Raw genomic sequence first — 21,338 nt, forward strand, 5'->3', positions numbered from 1 at the left:
CCCTGACCGCTGGCCGTAAAAACACAGCCAGCGGTCGGGAACCAGTTAAAGAGGCTCTGTCAACACATTATAAGTGCCCTATCTCCTACATAATGTGATCTGCGCTGTAATGTAGATTACAGCAGTGTTTTTTTATTTAGAAAAACGATACATTTTGACCGAGCTATGACCTATTTTAGATTTATGCTAATGACTTTCTTAATGGACAACTGGGCGTGTTTTTACTTTTTGACCAAGTGGGAGTTGTAAAGAGAAGTGTATGATGCTGACCAATCAGTGACCAATCAGCATCATACACTTCCCTCCATTCATGTATTCAGCACATAGTGATCCTGCGTTATTCACTACGTGCTGTCACATGCTCACACATTAACTTTACTGAAGTTTCTTGAGTGTGAATAGACATCACTACCAGCCAGGACGGAGTGCAGGCAGAGCAAAATCTGCCTCAAAATTCCAAACTGAATTTTGAGGCGGATTTTCTGCCTGCAAAAAAAAAAAAACTCTGTGTGAACCCAGCCTAAAACTATATATATATATATATATATATATATATATATATATATATGTGTACACACTACCGTTCAAAAGTTTAGGGTCACTTAGAAATTTCCTTATTTTTGAAAGAAAAGCACAGTTTTTTTCAATGAAGATAACATTTAATTAATCAGAAATACACTCTATACATTGTTAATGTGCTAAATGACTATTCTAGCTGCAAACGTCTGGTTTTTAATGCAATATCTACATAGGTGTATAGAGGCCCATTTCCAGCAACCATCACTCCAGTGTTCTAATGGTACATTGTGTTTGCTAACTGTGTTAAAAGGCTAATGGATGATTAGAAAACACTTGAAAACCCTTGTTCAATTATGTTAGCACTGCTGTAAACCGTTTTGCTGTTTAGAGGAGCTATAAAATTGACCTTCCTTTGAGCTAGTTGGGAATCTGGAGCATTACATTTGTGGGTTCGATTAAACTCTCAAAATGGCAAGAAAAAGAGAGCTTTCATGTGAAACTCGACAGTCTATTCTTGTTCTTAGAAATGAAGGCTATTCCATGCGAGAAATTGCCAAGAAACTGAAGATTTCCTACAATGGTGTGTACTACTCCCTTCAGAGGACAGCACACACAGGCTCTAACCAGAGTAGAAAGAGAAGTGGGAGGCCCCGCTGCTCAACTGAGCAACAAGACAAGTACATTAGAGTCTCTAGTTTGAGAAATAGACGCCTCACAGGTCCTCAACTGGCAGCTTCATTAAATAGTGCCCGCAAAACGCCAGTGTCAAAAATAAGGAAATTTCTAAGTGACCCTAAACTTTTGATCGGTAGTGTGTGTGTGTGTGTGTGTGTGTGTGTGTGTGTGTGTGTATATATATATATATATATATATATATATATATGTATGTGTGTATATATATATATATATATATATATATATATATATATATATATATATATATATATATATATATATATATATATATTTTTTTTTTTTTAATTATTTTTTTTGTAAATCAAAACATTCTAATAAAAATGAGCCACACTGGGAATATTGTTGGCAACATCACTGGGACATGGTTAGAAAAATAGCTGTTACATCAATCAAGTGGCAGAAAGATGACCTACTTCTACGTACAATGATAAAGTGTGTGTGTGTGTGTGTATATATATATATATACACTACCGTTCAAAAGTTTGGGGTCACCCAGACAATTTTGTGTTTTCCATGAAATCTCACACTTATATTTATTAAATGAGTTGCAAAATGACTAGAAAATATAGTCAAGACATTTACAAGGTTAGAAATAATGATTTTTATTTGAAATAATAATTTTCTCCTTCAAACTTTGCTTTCGTCAAAGAATTCTCCATTTGCAGCAATTACAGCATTGCAGACCTTTGGCATTCTAGCTGTTAATTTGCTGAGGTAATCGGGAGAAATTTCACCCAATGCTTCCAGAAGCCGCTCCCACAAGTTGGATTGGCTTGATGGGCACTTCTTGCGTACCATACGGTCAAGCTGCTCCCACAACAGCTCTATGGGGTTGAGATCTGGTGACTGCGCTGGCCACTCCATTACAGATAGAATACCAGCTAGCTGCTTCTTTCCTAAATAGTTCTTGCATAATTTGGAGGTGTGCTTTGGGTCATTGTCCTGTTGTAGGATGAAATTGGCTCCAATCAAGCGCTGTCCACAGGGTATGGCATGGCGTTGCAAAATGGAGTGATAGCCTTCCTTATTCAAAATCCCTTTTACCTTGTACAAATCTCCCACTTTACCAGCACCAAAGCAACCCCAGACCATCACATTACCTCCACCATGCTTGACAGATGGCGTCAGGCACTCTTCCAGCATCTTTTCAGTTGTTCTGCGTCTCACAAATGTTCTTCTGTGTGATCCAAACACCTCAAACTTCGATTCGTCTGTCCATAACACTTTTTTCCAATCTACCTCTGTCCAATGTCTGTGTGCTTTTGCCCATATTAATCTTTTCCTTTTATTAGCCAGTCTCAGATATGGCTTTTTCTTTGCCACTCTGCCCTGAAGGCCAGCATCCCGGAGTTGCCTCCTCACTGTAGACGTTGACACTGGCGTTTTGCGTGTACTATTTAATGAAGCTGCCAGTTGAGGACCTGTGAGGCGTCTATTTCTCAAACTAGAGACTCTAATGTACTTGTCTTGTTGCTCAGTTGTGCAGCGGGGCCTCCCACTTCTCTTTCTACTCTGGTTAGAGCCTGTTTGTGCTGTCCTCTGAAGGGAGTAGTACACACCGTTGTAGGAAATCTTCACTTTCTTGGCAATTTCTCGCATGGAATAACCTTAATTTCTAAGAAACAAGAATAGACTGTCGAGTTTCACATGAAAGCTCTCTTTTTCTAGCCATTTTGAGAGTTTAATCGAACCCACAAATGTAATGCTCCAGATTCTCAACTAGCTCAAAGGAAGGTCAGTTTTATAGCTCCTCTAAACAGCAAAACTGTTTACAGCAGTGCTAACATAATTGCACAAGGGTTTTCAAGTGTTTTCTAATCATCTATTAGCCTTCTAACACAGTTAGCAAACACAATGTACCATTAGAACACTGGAGTGATGGTTGCTGAAAATGGGCCTCTATACACCTATGTAGATATTGCATTAAAAACCAGACGTTTGCAGCTAGAATAGTCATTTAGCACATTAACAATGTATAGAGTGTATTTCTGATTAATTTAATGTCATCTTCATTGAAAAAACTGTGCTTTTCTTTCAAAATTAAGGAAATTTCTAAGTGACCCTAAACTTTTGATCGGTAGTGTGTGTGTGTGTGTGTGTGTGTGTGTGTGTGTGTGTGTGTGTGTGTGTGTGTGTGTGTGTGTGTGTGTGTGTGTGTGTGTGTGTGTGTGTGTGTATATATATATATATATATATATATATATATTTTTTTTTTTTTTATTTTTTTTTTTTAATTTGTAAATCAAAACATTATAATAAAAATGAGCCACACTGGGAATATTGTTGGCAACATCACTGGGACATGGTTAGAAAAATAGCTGTTACATCAATCAAGTGGCAGAAAGATGACCTACTTCTACGTACAATGCTAAAGTTCTATAGTGCATAAACCATATATTATAGCATAATAACCTCAGCCGCGAAAAGGGGAGACCCATAGAAATGAATGGAGCGGTCGTCGAGCATGCGCACTACCACTCTATTCCTATGTGGCTCCCAGGAACGGCAAGGTAAGGTCGTTCTCGTGATGGCTGGGGGTCCTAGCTGTTAGACCCCCACCGATCAGATGTTTATCACCTATCCTGTGGATAAATTCTTATTATGGGAAAACCCCTTTAAATGGCACTGCTTTTCTCCCTTGATTCCTCCATGTTCGTTTGTGTATCTATTTGCTACTTGTGCACTGCATTCTCGTTGTCTATGGGAATCCTACATTGAAGCGGGGCATCTTGGCAGGCACAATCTCAATGTGCACGCTCCTGCAATATTCTATAATGTTAAACTATAGCTTCTGCTTCAGAATCGCTGTTTCTCTCCTTAGCGGGGCTTTGCATACAATGTCTGCGGAGCTTAGTTGAGTTAAGACATTCGGACTGATGACAAGAGTAGCTGCCGATCACTTTCACAAAACACTAGCGGAAAGTAAGGGAACTGTGCGCTAGGTACAGTTTCCTCTCATGACGTAGGAATAAGGAAATGCTCACCCCCTTCTATGGCTCAGGGGAGGAATTTGAAGAATTAGATCTTGGACAGAAAAAAGGATATATCTCTGAAAATAAATATGCAAGTTACACTCTGTTGGCGTAGTTGTTTTGCTTAAAACGGTTAATTACACTTTATCGGAAATACACTTTATAATTTTTTTCTAAACTTTACAACATATAAGTGGGATTGGGGAGGGAGTAAATGGAAAGATAAATGCTATGCAGTGATTGTACGTAAGATGAATCATAAATATCACATAGAAGTTAGAGGCGTAAATCAAACATTACAAAGACTAGATGGTACAAAAGCTAATAGTGGGTTTTTGAGTGTAATAAAATTATTGAATGCTTATTGACTCATATATAAGGATGGCATATGCCTTTAATACCAGGAGGTAGGTCTGACTCAAAACTGGTTTAAGCCCACGCAGTAGTAAAATGACCAAAAATGTCACATAGAAGTTAGAGACGTGTAAGGTTAGACAACTGAATATCACCTGACACATCCCCTTTACCTCTGCTCCATACCTGGAAATATTCATCTTTTAATATGTGTATTTACAGAAAACGCATGGCTAAAGTAATGTTTGTAAACGTAATGTAAATGGAGCACTTGATGTTAGATCCTGTAGTCATTAGTTACGTCCTCCAGCTGTTTTCTTCTAAAGAGAACGTTCATGCGCAGATAATACTGTCCTGTCCTCTGCTTCTCTTATCCTTGGCATCTACAAGCAGTGATGTCGCTAAAGCCCTGTTTACACGGCAGAATTTTTGCGGCGGATTCCGCTGCAAAATTCTGCCTCCCATTCATTTCAATGGGAGTTGGACACTTCTTTTTCCCGCTAGCTGGTTTTTTCAGCTAGCGGGAAAAAGAAGAGTCCTGCTTGATCTTCCACCCGAACCTCCCATTGAAGTTAATGGGAGGAGGGAATCTTTCTGCCGACAGTAGGAATAGTTCCACGGCGAATTTTGCGGCGGGGCCGGCCACGCAAAATTGGCCGTGTGAATAGGGCTTTACTGTGAGGATGCCCCTCCCCTCCTGCTTGTAATAGACTGACAGGACGGCTCTGAGACATCCTGCTACAGTGTAACCTGATCTGCCAGGATTTCTATAGTCCACCTGATCCGTTTGCAGCTGTATAGTAACCGAAAGGAGCAGGAAGTCTCTGTCATCCAGCTGCAGTGTAACCTGATTTGTCAGCAGCTGTATAGTAACCTATAATAGCCGGATGGCTCTGAGACATCCTGCTGCAGCATAACCTGATCTGTCAGCAGCTGTCTAGTAACCTATAGTAGCCGGATGGCTCTGAGACATCCTGCTGCAGCATAACCTGATCTGTCAGCAGCTGTCTAGTAACCTATAGTAGCCGGATGGCTCTGAGACACCCTTCTGTAGCATAACCTGATCTGACAGCAGCTGTATAGTAACAGATGGGAGCAGGACCGCTCTGAGCCCTCCTGCTGCAGTGTAACTTGGTCTGTCAGCAGCTGTATAGTAACACATAGGACAGCTCCTCACTGCTGGCTTTTTATCGAACACTCAGGCATTGATCTCTTCTTTCCCCATATTTTTATATATATATATATATATATATAATAAACAGTGCATTATAATAAGTTTTTCTGTACTGAATAGTACAAGGCAGCAGTCTGGAAAACTGGTGTAGGAATAGTCTTCTGACTCCTCTGTGAAGTGGATGCTTTGCCCATCCACTATCCAAAAACAAAAGTGAAGCCACATTGGAGATGAATGAAGCAGAAAACATACCTGAGAGTCTCTTTAACCCTTGCTGTACATGTAGGGTGGATGCCGCCTTTGTACGTATGTAGTGGACTCGGGAGCTCAGACCGATACAGAGCAGATGCCATAACTTAGATCCCGGACGTTTAACCACTTAGATGCCATGGTCAATAGCGACCGCGGCATCTAGGCTGTTAGATAGAGGGGCCTGTATCATTTCATCCGCCCCGCGCGATAGGTGGTGTCAAAAGGTTGTCAAGGAAGCAGGGGGCGTACGCAGGGCTTTATACGAGAACGTTAGAAAGACCGTACACTGCAATATGGACGTATTTGACCATTTGTTTGTAGAATTGTTGGAGGCATATGTCCCCAATAACTGGAATATGACATTGATCAGGTAAGTATTGTGCATTTTATATATCGCCCTATTTACTAAAGGTTAAAAACTACTAAAATAAATAAGTGTACAGTAGTCATCTGATTGGAAACCAGGGAACAGAAATAGGTGAGTAGCTTGGGAAGAAGCACTCTGCATTTTAGTTGAAAAAAATCCCATGCAACAGGCACAAAAGGACATCCATGGATAATCTATATGAACAAATTACCATATGTTCTTAAAGGGAAATGGATCTGAAAATGAGCATATGTGGAGAGGAGAGATTGGTGTAGAATGAACTGTTGTATTTGGATGTAAGGAACAGCTATTATGTAAAACCCATCGGCTGGAAGTAGAAAACAATACATTGCCCTTCATAGAAAATGAGGGGATTATCAGAAAGGGAATAGCAATTTGTATGGTGGTACCCTCTTAATCATCATGTCTTGTTATCCCGAATTAGGGCAGGTGCCTGAAGAGGACATGTTTGCACAGACGCAAGGCACTGGACCTACCAAACAGCTATGTATGAATGGCACAGAGAACCAGCTAAAGCCAGAAAGGAGAGTGAGCTCTGCATCCCAGCGCAAGGCTAGCACATCAGGGGGCAAAGTACGTAAATTGTCTGCCTGCAAACAACAGTGATCGAGGAGTCTACTCTGCAAGGTATTGTATTTTGAGAGCCTTCAAATAAGGGGACATTTTGATCTACTGTAAAATCTAGTCCTCTTTAGAGGAGAGGATCCACACCACCTACTCCACTCATGCTTTTGGTTGTTATATGTGTTTTCCACTCAGAACAGGAAAAGAAAACCGTAAAAATAAACGTTACAAAAAAGTTCTTTGCATACAGGCACATTATAAAGTGTCTTTCTTCAGAAGAAAATGATTAACCCTTTTCATTCGCTCATGTTGGTACTGACGCTATTACCCCTCTGTAATTTGCCCTTCTTACACAAGCCCTTTCACTGACCTATGCGTTAATGTTAACTTGATCCTGGTATCACTTTACTGTTCAAATAGATTCACTGTGCGGGGGAGGGTCAGATTGTGTGCCCCAACACAGAGACAACGTGTGGGCGGCAGGAGGCTAGAGAGCCATCGGCAATGATAATGAGAGCTGAATAAAGAGGTGTCTTCATTCACATCCTGCAGTGAATGAGTCACCGGTTTTGCCAATGACAGCAGAGCTCCTCTGACGTTCGTTCTTCCCCATCCTCTCTTTCTGCATCCAATGCCATTTCATGTAACGCTGCTTTCCATTCTCCCTCTGCTCGGATATATCTCCGTATATTTGTTCTGTAGTCTCCATTGCCTGCAACCTCTGTCCGTTTCTTGCCTAATCTCCCGTTATTTAGGTTTCTTTTTCATTGTCTGCACGTTCCCCTCCTTCTTCTTTATCGTATATCCTTCTGTCTGCTTGGTTGCTGTCATCTTTTTGTTTCTAGATTTGGGAGTCCGTGCTGATGCTACTATACCTATATGCTATACCATTTTTTCCTTCCATTGTTTGGACCTTTTGCTGTACACCATAAACTGTAGCTCCATCTGGAAACAAATGCCAGTCTTTTTTTATTAGTTGTTAATGCTGTTGAATTGTTCTATTTCTTAAAAGAAAAGCAGAACCGTTTCTACTTAAGGCCAAATAATAATTTCCACTTCACCAGTCGTTGCTGTGCCTGGTCATGGAACTAATATTTGTATCATATGGGACAAGTGTTTTTCTCGCCACGCTTTAGTGAAGTATGTCTCTATAAACAGGGCAACTGCTAACTATATAAATAAAGATAATTATAATGATCATATAATACAGCGCCTAATGGCTCTACTTGCACTCAATGTGATCCTGTTTCAGAAGAAAAATGTTACCAGTGAAATGCTCAAATCGACACGATCTAATGTTGTAAGTTGAATGTGGTTTCAACATATGGTGGCCAAGGAAAGCAATATTGTAACCTGAGGCCATTGTCATTTGGAGCAACATAAAATATTATATATAATAATTTTACACTGCAGTACGATCATACGTTGTGTACGTTTCTACCTTTCTTGCCTCTTCTGTTTTGTCCATTTAGATGGATATTCCTTTTATTTATTTATTTTAGTTGCCTTTTAAAAGATTATATATTTAAATTAGAACCTTGGTATAGAAGTCTTGTCTGTTTAAAGAGACTCTGTCACCACATTATAAGTTTCCCTAATCTCCTATATAAGAAGATCGGCGCTATAATGTAGGTGACAGTAATGCTTTTTATTTAGAAAACCGATCTATTTTAAACCACTTTATGGGCGATTTTTAGCTTTATGCTAAGGAGTTTCTCAATGGACAACTGGGCGTGTTTTACTATATGACCAAGTGGGCGTTGTACAGAGGAGTGTATGACGCTGACCAATCAGCGTCCTGCACGTCTCTCCATTCATTTACACTGCACTAGCGATATAGTTATATCGTTATGTGCAGCCACATACACACACTATAACATTACTGCAGTGTCCTGATAATATACATCACTACCAGCCTGGACGTGATGTTTATTCAGAATCCTGACACTTCTGAATCTTTTCTGTGAGATTCCAGTAAGGCAAACGTAATCTCGTGAGATCACGATGTAACCTGTCATTTCAAACGAGATTACATTTGCCTTGCTGGAATCTCACAGAAAAGATTCAGAAGTGGTCAGGATTCTGAATAAACATCACGTCCATATGGAGTTGAGCCTCATTTTGCAGCTCTAAGGCTAGGTTCACATCACTTTTAGCCTCCAACAGATCCGTCAAAAGTTTTCAATGGGGCTTGCTTGTAGTTAAAGAGGACCTGTCACTAGCTCCTACAAAGTGAGTTATTAGACTCGCGTAATTGCCGCGGTGTCTGTGAGTCCAGGGGTGTTTGTGGCTTACTTCTGCGTTCCCCTGTTGCTGAGCTATTTCCCCCTCTTTATTTATTAAACAATATGTAAATGAACCGCTGGCTAGCCAAGTGGGTTTGGCTGCTAGCGATTCTCAATGGGCGGAGCTAGCAGAGAGCCTCTGACGCTGACCTATCAGCGTGAGGCTGTTTCCCCCAGAAACTCCTGGCCAGCGTCATCTGATGGCACGTCAGAGGGGGCCGCCCCCTTATTTTAACTGCTTAAATGCTGCGGTCGTTATTGACCGCGGCATTTAAGTAATTAAAAGGGCAGAATCAAAGTGATCTTCAATTCCACCCGTTGCACTGGGGTGTCAGCTGTTACAGCTGACACGCGCTCTATCCGTGAGCGCGCTCCATACTTCCCCTTGGCGGCTGTCACATACATTTATGTGACATGTTGACAAGGGGTTAAGTGTCTTTTTTGTCTCCGTTTTACGAGTTTCCGTCAGAAACCGTTTTTTCAACTGGACAAATAGAAACTGCATAATTTCTGTCCTGTTGAACAGCAGGATCCCGATGGATCCATTTTTCTGTACAATGCATGTCTATGGCTACAGGATAGGCATCCTGTTTGAAAGTAATTTTTTTTTTTTTTTAACATGTTAAAAATAAAAAAGTGCATTTTAACAGGATGCCATAACATGATATGAACCTAGCCTTACAGCCTTTACTTCTCTGGTAAAGTTTTCCACAAGATTTTGGGATCTCTTTTGGAATTTGCACCCATTCAGCCAAAAGAGTATTTTTGAGGACACTGATTTGGAGTTAGAGAAGTTCTAACTCGCATTAATCCCGAAGGTTTTCAATGGGGTTGAGGTCAGGGCTCTGTACAGGCCACTCAAGTTCCTCCTAACCAATCTCCTCAAACCATGTCTTTTATGGGCCACACTTTGTGCGCAGGGCCAGTCATGCTCTAACCGGAATGGGCTTTTCCAAAACAATTGCCACAATGTTGGAAGCATACAATTTGTCTATACTGATTGTATGCTGAAGCTTTAGCATTACCCTTCACTGTAAATAAGAGGCCTACCTCAAACCCTGCAGAACACTTGACCATTATCCCTCCTCCCCCAAATTTTACAGTAGGCACTATGCATTCCGGTAGGTAGCGTTCTCCGGGCATCCACCAAACCCAGATTTGTCCATTAGACTGGTGCAGTGAAAATGTGTTCTCTGGAGTGATGAATCTGAGTCCAGTGGCGGCATGCTTTACAATGCTTCAGCCAATTCTTGGCATTGTGCATGGTGATCGTAGGCTTCCAGAGGCATTATAGAACTTCTGTTATTAATTCTAAACCATTTCACTTCACAATAATAGCACTTACAGTTGACCGGGGCAGATCTAGCAATGTCACAAACTGAATTGTGGCATCCTATGACGGTACTAAGTTTAACCTCAATAAGCTCTTAAGTAAGACCCATGCTGCTACCAATGTTTGTGATGGAGAGTGCATGACTGTGTGCTTGATTTTATGAACCTGTCTGCAATGGCTGTGGCTGAAACACCAATAATCAGGAGGGGTGTCCACATACTTCTGGCCATATAATGTAACTGAATATGTATACAATACATGTGTTTGAGTTCTGTGGATCTCATGATTGCCTGCTCGGAATGACAAATGGCAATTCCAGTAAAATACGGTAAATCCAACAGACAAAAAAAAAAAATGATATATTGGCGTTGTTTTCCATTTTGTCATTTATTTCACAATTTTTATCATTACCTTTATTAAAACAGTGCAAATGATTGAATAATTATAAATATATTACTCTTACCACTTTTCTCTTTCTTAATACAGTGATCCGTTCCTGCAGACTCCTCCAAAGTTCACTCTGAGAGATTGTACCCAACAGACACTACAGCCGAATTGCTGCAGTAAAGGGAATTGCCCTTTTATTGTTCTCCTATCCCCTTTTCCCTTCTGGACCTCTAGGACTTGCACAGTGTCCGGCATCTGCTGCACTTTATGACTTGAACTTACTTCTTGCTCCACTTTGTTTGCCTGGCTGCATACCATATGTATTCTACATAAAGGAGGTGGAGATCCCATCATCAGCCCTATCTGAGCCCTCATACACAATAAAATGCAAAAGTTGGGAAGGAAAGGGAGCACCATACTCCTTTTAGCTAAACCCAGCTGTTGTGTGTGCATTTGGAGAAAAGGAGCCATGTGTTAACTACCACGCGTTGTTTATTTTCTCCTTAGTGATTAAACGTTTATTTGGTTTCCACTAGTTTCTGGTTCCTGAGCATGGGTGTGAACCATAGATGACTGGGTGGCACGTGGGCTGGTAGTTCATACACAACCCTACTAGATGTTGCTTGCTACATCTTTTAAACTTGAAAGGTATGACAAATCACAAGGGAATGCAAATCATTGGTCCTACAGTGGTCTCTTAATAATAGATACAGCCCCTCTCTCTGATACACACGGTGTACACTCATTCATTGTCAAGTAGTATGTGCTGTCTCCTTTTAATAAGGTGAAAATGCACAGCGGTGGTGGGGAGAGCATGAAAAATTCTTGCACCCTGTTGTGTGCTACATTGGAATACAAAGGCAAGATTGCACCATCTCCCAGGAACAAAGCAGCTTTAGAAAATAAGTTAATGAATAAATATTAAGTTTCACGCACACTTTTCATAGACCCTTCATCAACCTCACTCCTTGTGCCTGCAAGTTCAGTTTTTGGGTAGCGAGTAATGGATCTGCAGCAACCACGTTAAAAGCCACTGTATCCATTCTTTGACCCCGTTTCCCTAACGCAGGGTCCCTGAGGGCTTTCAGGAAGAAATTTCATATTGCTTGGAAGATAACTGTACATGTTACTGTGAATAATGTTGTGTGTATGCCCATGCTGTTTGTGGAAGTGTGTTTTACATGTGCTGCCTGTGTTTACAGTCATGCTTGTGTGGCATATAATGAGTGATATCGGGTTGGTGTCATTTGGCACTGCGCTATACAGGAAGTGTTTCAGCTCAGTCATTTAATCCCATTTTACGGTCCTATATCCCATCTGAAGACAGACATTGTTCCTTCTACACAGGACTGTGATCAGGTGAAATATGTGCCACTGTGCAAAGCCTCTCAGGACTACATGCTGTCCTCTGCACAATTTGGTACAATCGATCCTCAAGTCCTGCACCTATCTTGTCCAGCAGCTCTGTTGTTTGGGGCCCATAACCATAATCTTGATCAGGCTTTTCTGCAGGAGGTCTAGGTTCCTCAGAAGCAGGTCCATGTTCATATGGTTCTTCCTCAATAACCTGAATTTTGTCTTCAGGTGTGAGTGAAGCTGGGCTTAATGGACAACCATCTGGTCCTTCCTCATCCGTAGTACTTGCAATTCGTGGTAGCGTACTGTGGTATCGTGTGTCAGGAAGGTAGCTGGTGCTGTCTCCTCGACGTAAGGGGGAAGCACGGTGTCTGTCCAAGGCAGGAGGGAAACGGATACCTGGATCACTGTACTGCTTTGTCCTCTGCCATTGTTTGCGTAAATGAGCACGAGAGCGATGCTTGATGCGTAGGGGGGAATCATCATACTGCGGGTCATGCCGAAGGAACTCATTAAACAAGGCATCAGTTTTTTCATCTATACTATAATCTCGTCTAGAAAGTGTCTCACGTGGACTAAGAGATGGAGTGGGGTGTGGAAGCCATTTGTCTTCCTCTCCTCCTGAAGCACCCTGTTCATATAAACGACCCTCCAGACTTTCAAATACTGTTCCTTTCCGTCCAGCGTTTGTGAAAAACAGTCGTTTTTCCGAGGCAGTCTTGTCCTGATGGGGGCTGCTTGACTCTTCTAACGGCCGACATGGAGCTTCAATAGAGGCATAGCCACTGTCCATCTGTAAAAGCTTTCGAGATCCAGTATCTGGCTCTTGTCCCTTTCCAGACCGAACATCAGCCAGATCTTGGGAAGGAAGACTAGGGAGTCCACTCAGGGAGCTAACACTTTCTGCATCACTGCGAACAGAATCCCGATCATTGTTGCTACTACTTTGATCAGAGGCACAAAGCTCCAGTGACGCACGAAGGCTCCAGATGTCACACTGAGTGGGAAGCTGACCCTGTTCTGTGCTTCCTACATCAGCCAGTGACCCATCTTCCCCATGGTCTAGCCTGGTAAAACAAAAAGATGGTAAGGAGCACAGCAATGAAATAGTAAATATTTTCCTATAACTCTAAGGTAAGAAAGTCGTTCTGTTTTTGTGTTTTTTACAATGGGATTTCTACTTATTTAGTCTAGAGGGTAATAGAAGAATACCTGCCGAGAGAATGTGGTGGAGTGCCGTGCTGTTGGATGAAAGCAGTATCTTGTGTGTGGGCTATGTATTGTATGATGTCGTCACGTTCTGCACTTTCACTTGCTGCTCTCTGTCGCTGGAACTGATGCCGCTTTGGAGAACCTGTAAAGTAAATGAACGATCAGTATTCACACATCTATTTATGAACAGCCCCAGTTTTTCTCTTTCTGCTGTTTTGACTAAAAGGGCTGTCTAATAATTATTTAAAATAAAACTACCCACTTATTCTCAGTTACTGCTACTTCCATTCACATCTGTTACATCAACATTTAATTAGCCTTTTTCATTATGCTGTGAAAATACATTTCTTGGTAGTCCATGGCTTCTGACTGATAGTGCCCCCCCTGCCCCGCCTCCCCATTGTATTCACCCTACTCTTTGTAATCCAGATTATACCCCTCCCATCACCTTCGGAATCCAGGTTGCCCCCATCCGTGACTCAGGTTACAGGCTGCTTCTATTTCATCTTGTGCATCCAGGCCATTCCTCCCCCTCACCTCTGGTGTCTAAGCTGCTTGCTCTCTGGACGCTGCCCAGTTTCCATTTCTTGATTTTTAGATAGGGGCTTGCTCCTTCTAAGCTTGCATGACGCCGTAAACGGCTGAAGAAGTGAAGTACAGCACCATGACTTCGTGTGGTACTCACATCTGAGCTAGCACCACCCAGAGGGAGATGACTGCTGTGGTCAAACTGGGAAATGGAAAGAATGTGTAAAACTGGAGTTCCAATGATTCCTCTGATCTCCTTAGCATATTTTCCCATCGTTTCTAATTTGTTTGTACTCACCCTGTTAGTAGCACTTTGCCTAGGCAATGATAGACTATGGGATGAAGTCTCCATAAAACTCGTATCTGCAACAGAGTTGTACGCGTCTCCCGGAAGAGCAGAAGTTAAACTGAGTGAAAGTCTAGTAAGTGGTACAGGTGGACTTCGTGGGGGCTAATAAAGAAAGGGGTAAAAGGTTGGAATTAAAACATTCTAAAGTGTAACAAACTGGATTAAGTTGACTCACTGACGCTCAAGGGTGCGTTCTCCAAAACTAACCTGGTATATGGAAATATTTGATTTGGTTGGAGAGGTGGGATGTGTGTCTGATACTGTGCCGCTGCTACTACTGTCCGCGCCTTCACTTTCATGTATTGTCAGAATGTGTAGAGCAGTTGGCAGTAACGAGGGAAGAGGAGGGAGTGTCAGTCGGGCATTCTTCAGATAGTGAAAATCTCCTTCTGTTAAGGTGTACCTGGAGCAAAAATGTATCCAACAATTCATTCTTACTTATTCTTGAGTTCACGATCGTTATTTTTCCAAATTGGGCTTGTTTTTACCTCCTTCCTCTTTCGCGCTCTCTCTTTTCTTGTCCACATAATGCCCCCTCATTAAACGAAACCCGTCGACCACTGGATACAGTGCCTAAGAATCTCTCTGACTCCACGTCCCGGGTCCCTGAAGCTGAAAGAGATTCTACATCCTCTATTCTGATGGTGATATCTGTAAAATTAAGATTAGTAACATGAAAGGCAAATGAATTTCCCCCCATTCAGCATTTATATATAAATACATAAATATGGATTGAGAAAAAAAAAAACAATATCCCCAGATGTCACACTATATTTCCTTCACACCTCATGATGCACATTATGCAGTGTGAACTTGTGGAAATGGGTGAAATGGCTCTGAAAGCATTTAAGACATTTTCTTACCATGCGTGGGTTGGGATTCATCCACATAGGAAGTGTTTGTTTTTTCTGCATCGTCACTGGGTCTTAAAAGGAAGTACAAAATAACAATAAACTTCCACAGCAAAAATCTACATCAACTAACCCTAAAATACAATGTGCATACCTGGATAGTCTCAGACGGGAGTTGCAACAGCGCCTGCAAAGGATCAAGACCCCAATAATGAGGAGGAGTGTTCCTCCAATGAAGGTGGACAACAGGACCAGGAGCAAGACGTACCCATCCTGAGTAGGTGCCCCTGGCGCAGCCTGCAGGGATACATGAATGGCAATTTTAAACTCTTCGAACACTAAAGTGATAGTTGGGCATTATGCATAATAATCTTATGGGCAACTCTATAAAGAGCTTTTGAGATGCTCTGTTATAATTCGGATCTTATCATACATTTTATTACTGTAATTTTCCTCTCTAAAGTAATCTACCAAATGTTTGGCATCGTGACATGGAGTACGGAATTATTATATAGCTGCCCATAGATCGGACAAGAATCTCGCCTAATATAGGTAATTATTCAGCTTTCCTGAAACAGTGCTTGAGTTTTCCCCAAAAGTTGGAAGATCTCTTTGTGATTCTGAAATCCTCTCTTTTTTTTCTCCTAGATAGAGGACGTTGAAATGTACAATAATTCCAAGAATGTGTTTCAAATCTGTTATGGAATACAAGCTGCAGATATTTAATGTGGATGAAGGTTTAGATTCCCTTTTGACTGTATAGTAATAGTAGTGCATCAAGAGCAAATCATGATTGATAGATTGTTTCTTCCTTTCCTTATAGCACTAGTCTCATTTCTTGTTACATCCCTCAAGCTGAACTCTTCAGGCCTAAGGGTATGTTCACACGTAGTCAACAAAAACGTCTGAAAATCCAGAGCTGTTTAAGGGAAAACAGACCCTGCTTTTCAGACGTTTTTTTACCAATTCACATTTTTCGCGCCGTTTTCGCGGCGTTTTTTACGTCCGTTTTTGGAGCTGTTTTCATTGGAGTCTATGAGAAAACAGCTCCAAAAACGTCCAAAGAAGTGTCCTGCACTTCTTTTGACGAGGCTGTATTTTTACGCGTCGTCGTTTGACAGCTGTCAAACGACGATGCGTAAATAACAGGTCGTCTGCACAGTACGTCGGCAAACCCATTCAAATGAATGGGCAGATGTTTGCCGACGTATTGGAGCCGTATTTTCAGACGTAAAACGAGGCATAATACGCCTCGTATACATCTGAAATTTGGCCGTGTGAACATACCCTTAAAGGGAATCTGTCACCGGGACAGACCCTTAACTTGCATCTAACAGATGCCTTATGAACAACAAGTCAGCAGGTTCCACCTACACCTACTGAACTCCCTGTGTTAGTATACCATACAAAAGTACAGTGGACGTGGCCACATAGGATGCACTTTTCAGGTGCTCCTGCTGACCTTAAGTTTAAGGGGTCTGTCCTGGTAACAAATTCCCTTTAACCCTTACACTTTTTTATTTTTAAATTGTAAAAATCCTACATCTGTGGAAAAACATGAGGTGCCGACTCTACTGATCACTAAATTGGTGGCACCCGGCACACTTTCCAGGGGCCATGGCGCTTTGGGTTTTGCCTTGGCGCTAGTCCTGCCATAGTAAGTAATGGGAGTGGAAAGTGCATTTCAGTTCCTCTGATGGCTTTCAGCTTAAACTATATTAGCTATGAAGTCTGGAGATCTTGACGTTCAAAAGAGTCACCGCACTCGGAATAGCATCTGGGTCCCCTTTGTTTCAGCACTCAGTGGGAGTCCCAGGTCAAGATCCGAGCTGACGTAACCTTCGGACATCTCTTTATAATAGGTCAGACGCTTAAGAAAGCAGAAGTAAACTTTAAAGTCTTTGTTCTACTATGTGCTTACAGTTGCAACCCATTTTTAAGAAGCCACGCAGATTTAGGATGTTTAATCAAAGAAAGTATCACATTCTCTTTGGTATAAATCTGTCACGTGCAGCCTCCATCGGTATTGTATCTAGCTGTGAACTGACAATCACCAATTTTTATCATCTAAACCCCATCACCCATTTCATGGTCCAAATCACGCATGCCCCATTTTTTGCCCAGAAGGAAAACTCTAGCCATGCACGTGCTTCTAAAAACCTAAGCCAATCACAAACTCAATCACAGAAGGGCATTTTCCACCATATTGTGATTTCAATTCATCACTGTCCGGTATTGGGGACACGGGAAATTTGATAACCGGACTTGTCTCATTGACTGCAGGTATTTTGAAAGATCTCATCATATATGACCAGTTTTACACTGTAAATGTCAGGTCCACTTTATTATAGGACAAATGATGCATAATGATACATTATGAAATGAACCCTAATCTTACCCACAGAAGATAGACATATATAGATACAGACAACAACAAATAAGAGACTGACAATGTAAATGTGGGAGCCATTTGGTAATACAGGTTCCATAATGTGATCATAAAACATAATATACACATCGCTAATAGGAAACAAGGTCTGAACAATTGATTGGATTGCATGGATTCAATGACATTTCATAGCCCTGGGGCTAATTCAATAGCATACAGCACTACAGTCTATTTGTATAAATATATAACATGCAAAGGTTCTCACCGTGGAACTGTCAGTTATATTTTCCCAAGCAGGTGACTCATTGCTCATGATCTGACACCTGCAGAAATAAAAAGTAGGGATGGATGGAAGATATAGCGTTGAGATCTAGGGAAACGGTTAATCTCATTGTACATAGTGAAATGTGGTCATTGTAAAATTGGCATGAATGTGAGTGCATGTCTATACCCAATATGGGACCCACCAGTGCTTGTGATGGGCACAACCATCACTGTACAAAGTCCAAGCTGTATGTAAACAATGTGTGCTGGTTTTTAGGACAAACAAGTTGCCCATAACATGCCACAAGTCAATGAAACAATGCTGAACATATATGTACGTTGGAAGACATCATTTCAGATGATAGAGCACAGCTTTTATAACCGGTCGGACAGAAATAGCAGCAAGCACTTCTCATAATTACAGGCCAGCATCCAAGTTGGTGTAATGTCTGGATGGCACCTGGGCAGTGCCCACTTCTTAACCAAGCAAAAGCTATACATTCTATAACTGCGATCAGGTAGAAAAACAATGCCCCTGACTAAATCCCGTGTACACAACATATATGACATGGAAACCTCCAGGTATGGCCTTGGTTCACTATCACCCAGATAACGTGATGCCCAAATGATGTTCAATAAGTATCCATGTACGAGGTAAGGTCTACATCACTCGGATGCTATGCCCACAGAGTGATTCAATATAACGTGCTGAGCTCAATCGATGCCGAATCAACCTGCATGCTGTTCCCAAAAGATGCCCAGGGAGTGCCCATAGGATGCTTGATCAATTAGGAAGCAAATTGATGCAAAATCAGTGATATTATAACAGGCGGCCAATGCCTACCTCTAACCTTCCGGATCTTCTACAGACCCTACAACTGGCACCGATGCGCTGCTCCCTGACTTGGCCAGGCGCCCGATGCCCGATTCTCACCTCCGGGTCCGGCTTCAAGCTGCAGCTCAGTCACCGGCCTCAGGATTTATGAATGAAGCTCAAAGAAGAAACCCCGCCCATTCAAAACACGTGACTCTGACAGGCAGGCGGGGGGGGGGGGTGGTGGTGGGAGAGAAGACTCACCGTTTATTCTAATGGCGGGAGGAGAGGCGTATATAGCAAGCTAACTAGGAATACATAAACATGTATGTGAAGAAGATGAATGGATCTTATTAATGACAGGGTTTATGTCAGGAATAGTGGATAGGGCACTGGTTACACAGTCATGGGCACCGCACGGAGAGTTACACAGGAGTGGGAGGAGGCTGACACGGGGGACAATGTGTGAGTCATAGCCGTGTGTGATTATTTATAGGAGAACAGAGGTGAGGGGGTCTGGGGAGGGATGTGAGTGGGAGAGAAATGAGAGAGGAGGATGAGCGCCACAATAAATCCTGTCCAGGGGACTGGTGACACATATAGGCGGGAAATACTCTGGGTTCCCACTCACTGCATACTCTGGGTTCCCACTCACTGTATACTCTGGGTTCCCACTCACTGTATACTCTGGGTTCCCACTCACTGTATACTCTGGGTTCCCACTCACTGTATACTCTGGGTTCCCACTCACTGTATACTCTGGGTTCCCACTCACTGCATACCCTGGGTTCCCACTCACTGCATACCCTTGGTTCCCACTCACTGCATACCCTGGGTTCCCACTCACTGTATACTCTGGGTTCCCACTCACTGTATACTCTGGGTTCCCACTCACTGTATATTCTGGGTTCCCACTCACTGTATACTCTGGGTTCCCACTCACTGTGTATTCTGGGTTCCCACTCACTGTATACTCTGGGTTCCCACTCACTGTATATTCTGGGTTCCCACTCACTGTATATGCTGGGTTCCCACTCACTGTATACTCTGGGTTCCCACTCACTGTATACTCTGGGTTCCCACTCACTGTATACTCTGGGTTCCCACTCACTGCATACCCTGGGTTCCCACTCACTGCATACCCTGGGTTCCCACTCACTGTATACCCTGGGTTCCCACTCACTGTATACTCTGGGTTCCCACTCACTGTATACTCTGGGTTCCCACTCACTGTATACTCTGGGTTCCCACTCACTGTATACTCTGGGTTCCCACTCACTGTATACTCTGGGTTCCCACTCACTGTATACTCTGGGTTCCCACTCACTGTGTATTCTGGGTTCCCACTCACTGTATACTCTGGGTTCCCACTCACTGTATATTCTGGGTTCCCACTCACTGTATACTCTGGGTTCCCACTCACTGTGTATTCTGGGTTCCCACTCACTGTATACTCTGGGTTCCCACTCACTGTATATTCTGGGTTCCCACTCACTGTATATGCTGGGTTCCCACTCACTGTATACTCTGTGTTCCCACTCACTGTATACTCTGGGTTCCCACTCACTGTATATTCTGGGTTCCCACTCACTGTATATTCTGGGTTCCCACTCACTGTATATTCTGCGTTCCCACTCACTGTATACTCTGTGTTCCCACTCACTGTATACTCTCGGTTCCCACTCACTGTATACTCTGGGTTCCCACTCACTGTATACTCTGGGTTCCCACTCACTGTATACTCTGGGTTCCCACTCACTGTATACTCTGGGTTCCCACTCACTGTATACTCTGGGTTCCCACTCACTGTATACTCTGGGTTCCCACTCACTGTATACTCTAGGTTCCCACTCACTGTATACTCTGGGTTCCCACTCACTGTATACTCTGGGTTCCCACTCACTGTATACTCTGGGTTCCCACTCACTGTATACTCTAGGTTCCCACTCACTGTATACTCTGGGTTCCCACTTCAGATGCCTATAATAGAAGACAATTATTAATCTTAAAGGGTTTCTCTATGTTTCTAATAATTTGGCTCATATCCACTAGCAGCCAATTTTGTAATATAGATTGTATTTTAATTTGGTCCCTTAGGCTGGGTTCACACGTGGCGGAATTTCACTTGAATTCTGCTGCGGACACTCCGCAGCGTTAATCCGCAGCGGAGCCGTTTCTCCATTGACTTCCACTTAAATTTAGAAGTGTTCGTTTAGACGATGCGTAAAATTCCGCTGCGGAGCATAGGCTGCGGAGCGGAATTTGGTGTCCGCAGCATGCTCTGTCTGTTGCGGCGCAGTGGCGGACTGGTTGCGGACTCATGGCGGAATTTCTCCATTGACTTCAATGGAGATTCTAAATTCCGCAATGAAGTCCGCAGCTGTCATGCACATGTTATGTGTGCTGCGGATGCGTCTTGCTTTTTTAACATGACATTTCTTCATTCTGGCTGGACCTATGTATTTCTAGGTCTACAGCCAGACTGAGGAAGTCAATGGGGCTCCCGGAATTACGGGAGCGTTGCTAGGAGACGTCAGTAAATAGTCACTGTCCAGGGTGCTGAAAGAGTTAAGCGATCGGCAGTAACTGTTTCTGCACCCTGGATAGTGACTACCGATCCCAATATACAGCAACCTGTAAAAAAATAGTTC

The 21,338-nt window shown here is 42.5% G+C and overlaps 2 protein-coding genes and 1 long non-coding RNA gene across 4 annotated transcripts in view; 2 read left to right on the forward strand and 1 right to left on the reverse strand.

Moving 5' to 3' along the window:
* The window catches only part of STK11 (serine/threonine kinase 11), a 92,611-nt gene extending 81,155 nt beyond the window's left edge, over positions 1 to 11,456 (forward strand). The window contains exons 9-10 of the mRNA XM_075825378.1: positions 6,780 to 6,982; positions 11,024 to 11,456. Coding sequence (XP_075681493.1) covers positions 6,780 to 6,961 — 182 coding nt within the window. The 3' untranslated portion in view covers positions 6,962 to 6,982; positions 11,024 to 11,456. The remainder of the gene's footprint in view (positions 1 to 6,779; positions 6,983 to 11,023) is intronic.
* Positions 10,911 to 18,861, reverse strand: CBARP (CACN subunit beta associated regulatory protein). Of its 2 annotated transcripts, none has more exons than XM_075825376.1 (10): positions 18,718 to 18,861; positions 17,875 to 17,932; positions 15,375 to 15,517; positions 15,233 to 15,294; positions 14,858 to 15,020; positions 14,577 to 14,772; positions 14,319 to 14,471; positions 14,030 to 14,222; positions 13,493 to 13,634; positions 10,911 to 13,347 (listed from the first exon to the last, which is right to left on the reverse strand). In XM_075825376.1, exons 2-10 carry the CDS (start codon positions 17,920 to 17,922, stop codon positions 12,264 to 12,266), a joined length of 2,184 nt encoding a protein of 727 aa, XP_075681491.1. In that variant the 5' UTR covers positions 17,923 to 17,932; positions 18,718 to 18,861; the 3' UTR covers positions 10,911 to 12,263. The 2 variants fall into 2 exon arrangements, with proteins under 2 accessions (XP_075681491.1, XP_075681492.1); XM_075825377.1 differs by having other exon boundaries at positions 18,808 to 18,845.
* A 76-nt stretch (positions 18,862 to 18,937) lies between these two features.
* The window catches only part of LOC142741680 (uncharacterized), an 87,391-nt gene continuing 84,990 nt past the window's right edge, over positions 18,938 to 21,338 (forward strand). The window contains exon 1 of the long non-coding RNA XR_012881240.1: positions 18,938 to 19,013. This is a non-coding gene — a long non-coding RNA (uncharacterized LOC142741680). The remainder of the gene's footprint in view (positions 19,014 to 21,338) is intronic.

Source organism: Rhinoderma darwinii, chromosome 1 (genome assembly GCF_050947455.1).
Source record: "Rhinoderma darwinii isolate aRhiDar2 chromosome 1, aRhiDar2.hap1, whole genome shotgun sequence".
Classification (NCBI taxonomy): Eukaryota; Metazoa; Chordata; class Amphibia; order Anura; family Rhinodermatidae; genus Rhinoderma; species Rhinoderma darwinii.

Coding starts and splice junctions, on each gene's coding strand:
- CBARP (XM_075825376.1), bottom strand. CDS start 17,922: ATGAGCAATGAGTCACCTGCTTGGGAAAATATAACTGACAGTTCCACG. Junction 15,021..15,232: donor TGAATCCCAACCCACGCATG/GTAAGAAAATGT, acceptor TTAATTTTACAG/ATATCACCATCAGAATAGAG. Junction 13,635..14,029: donor AAGCAGCTTAGACACCAGAG/GTGAGGGGGAGG, acceptor TTTACTTTACAG/GTTCTCCAAAGCGGCATCAG.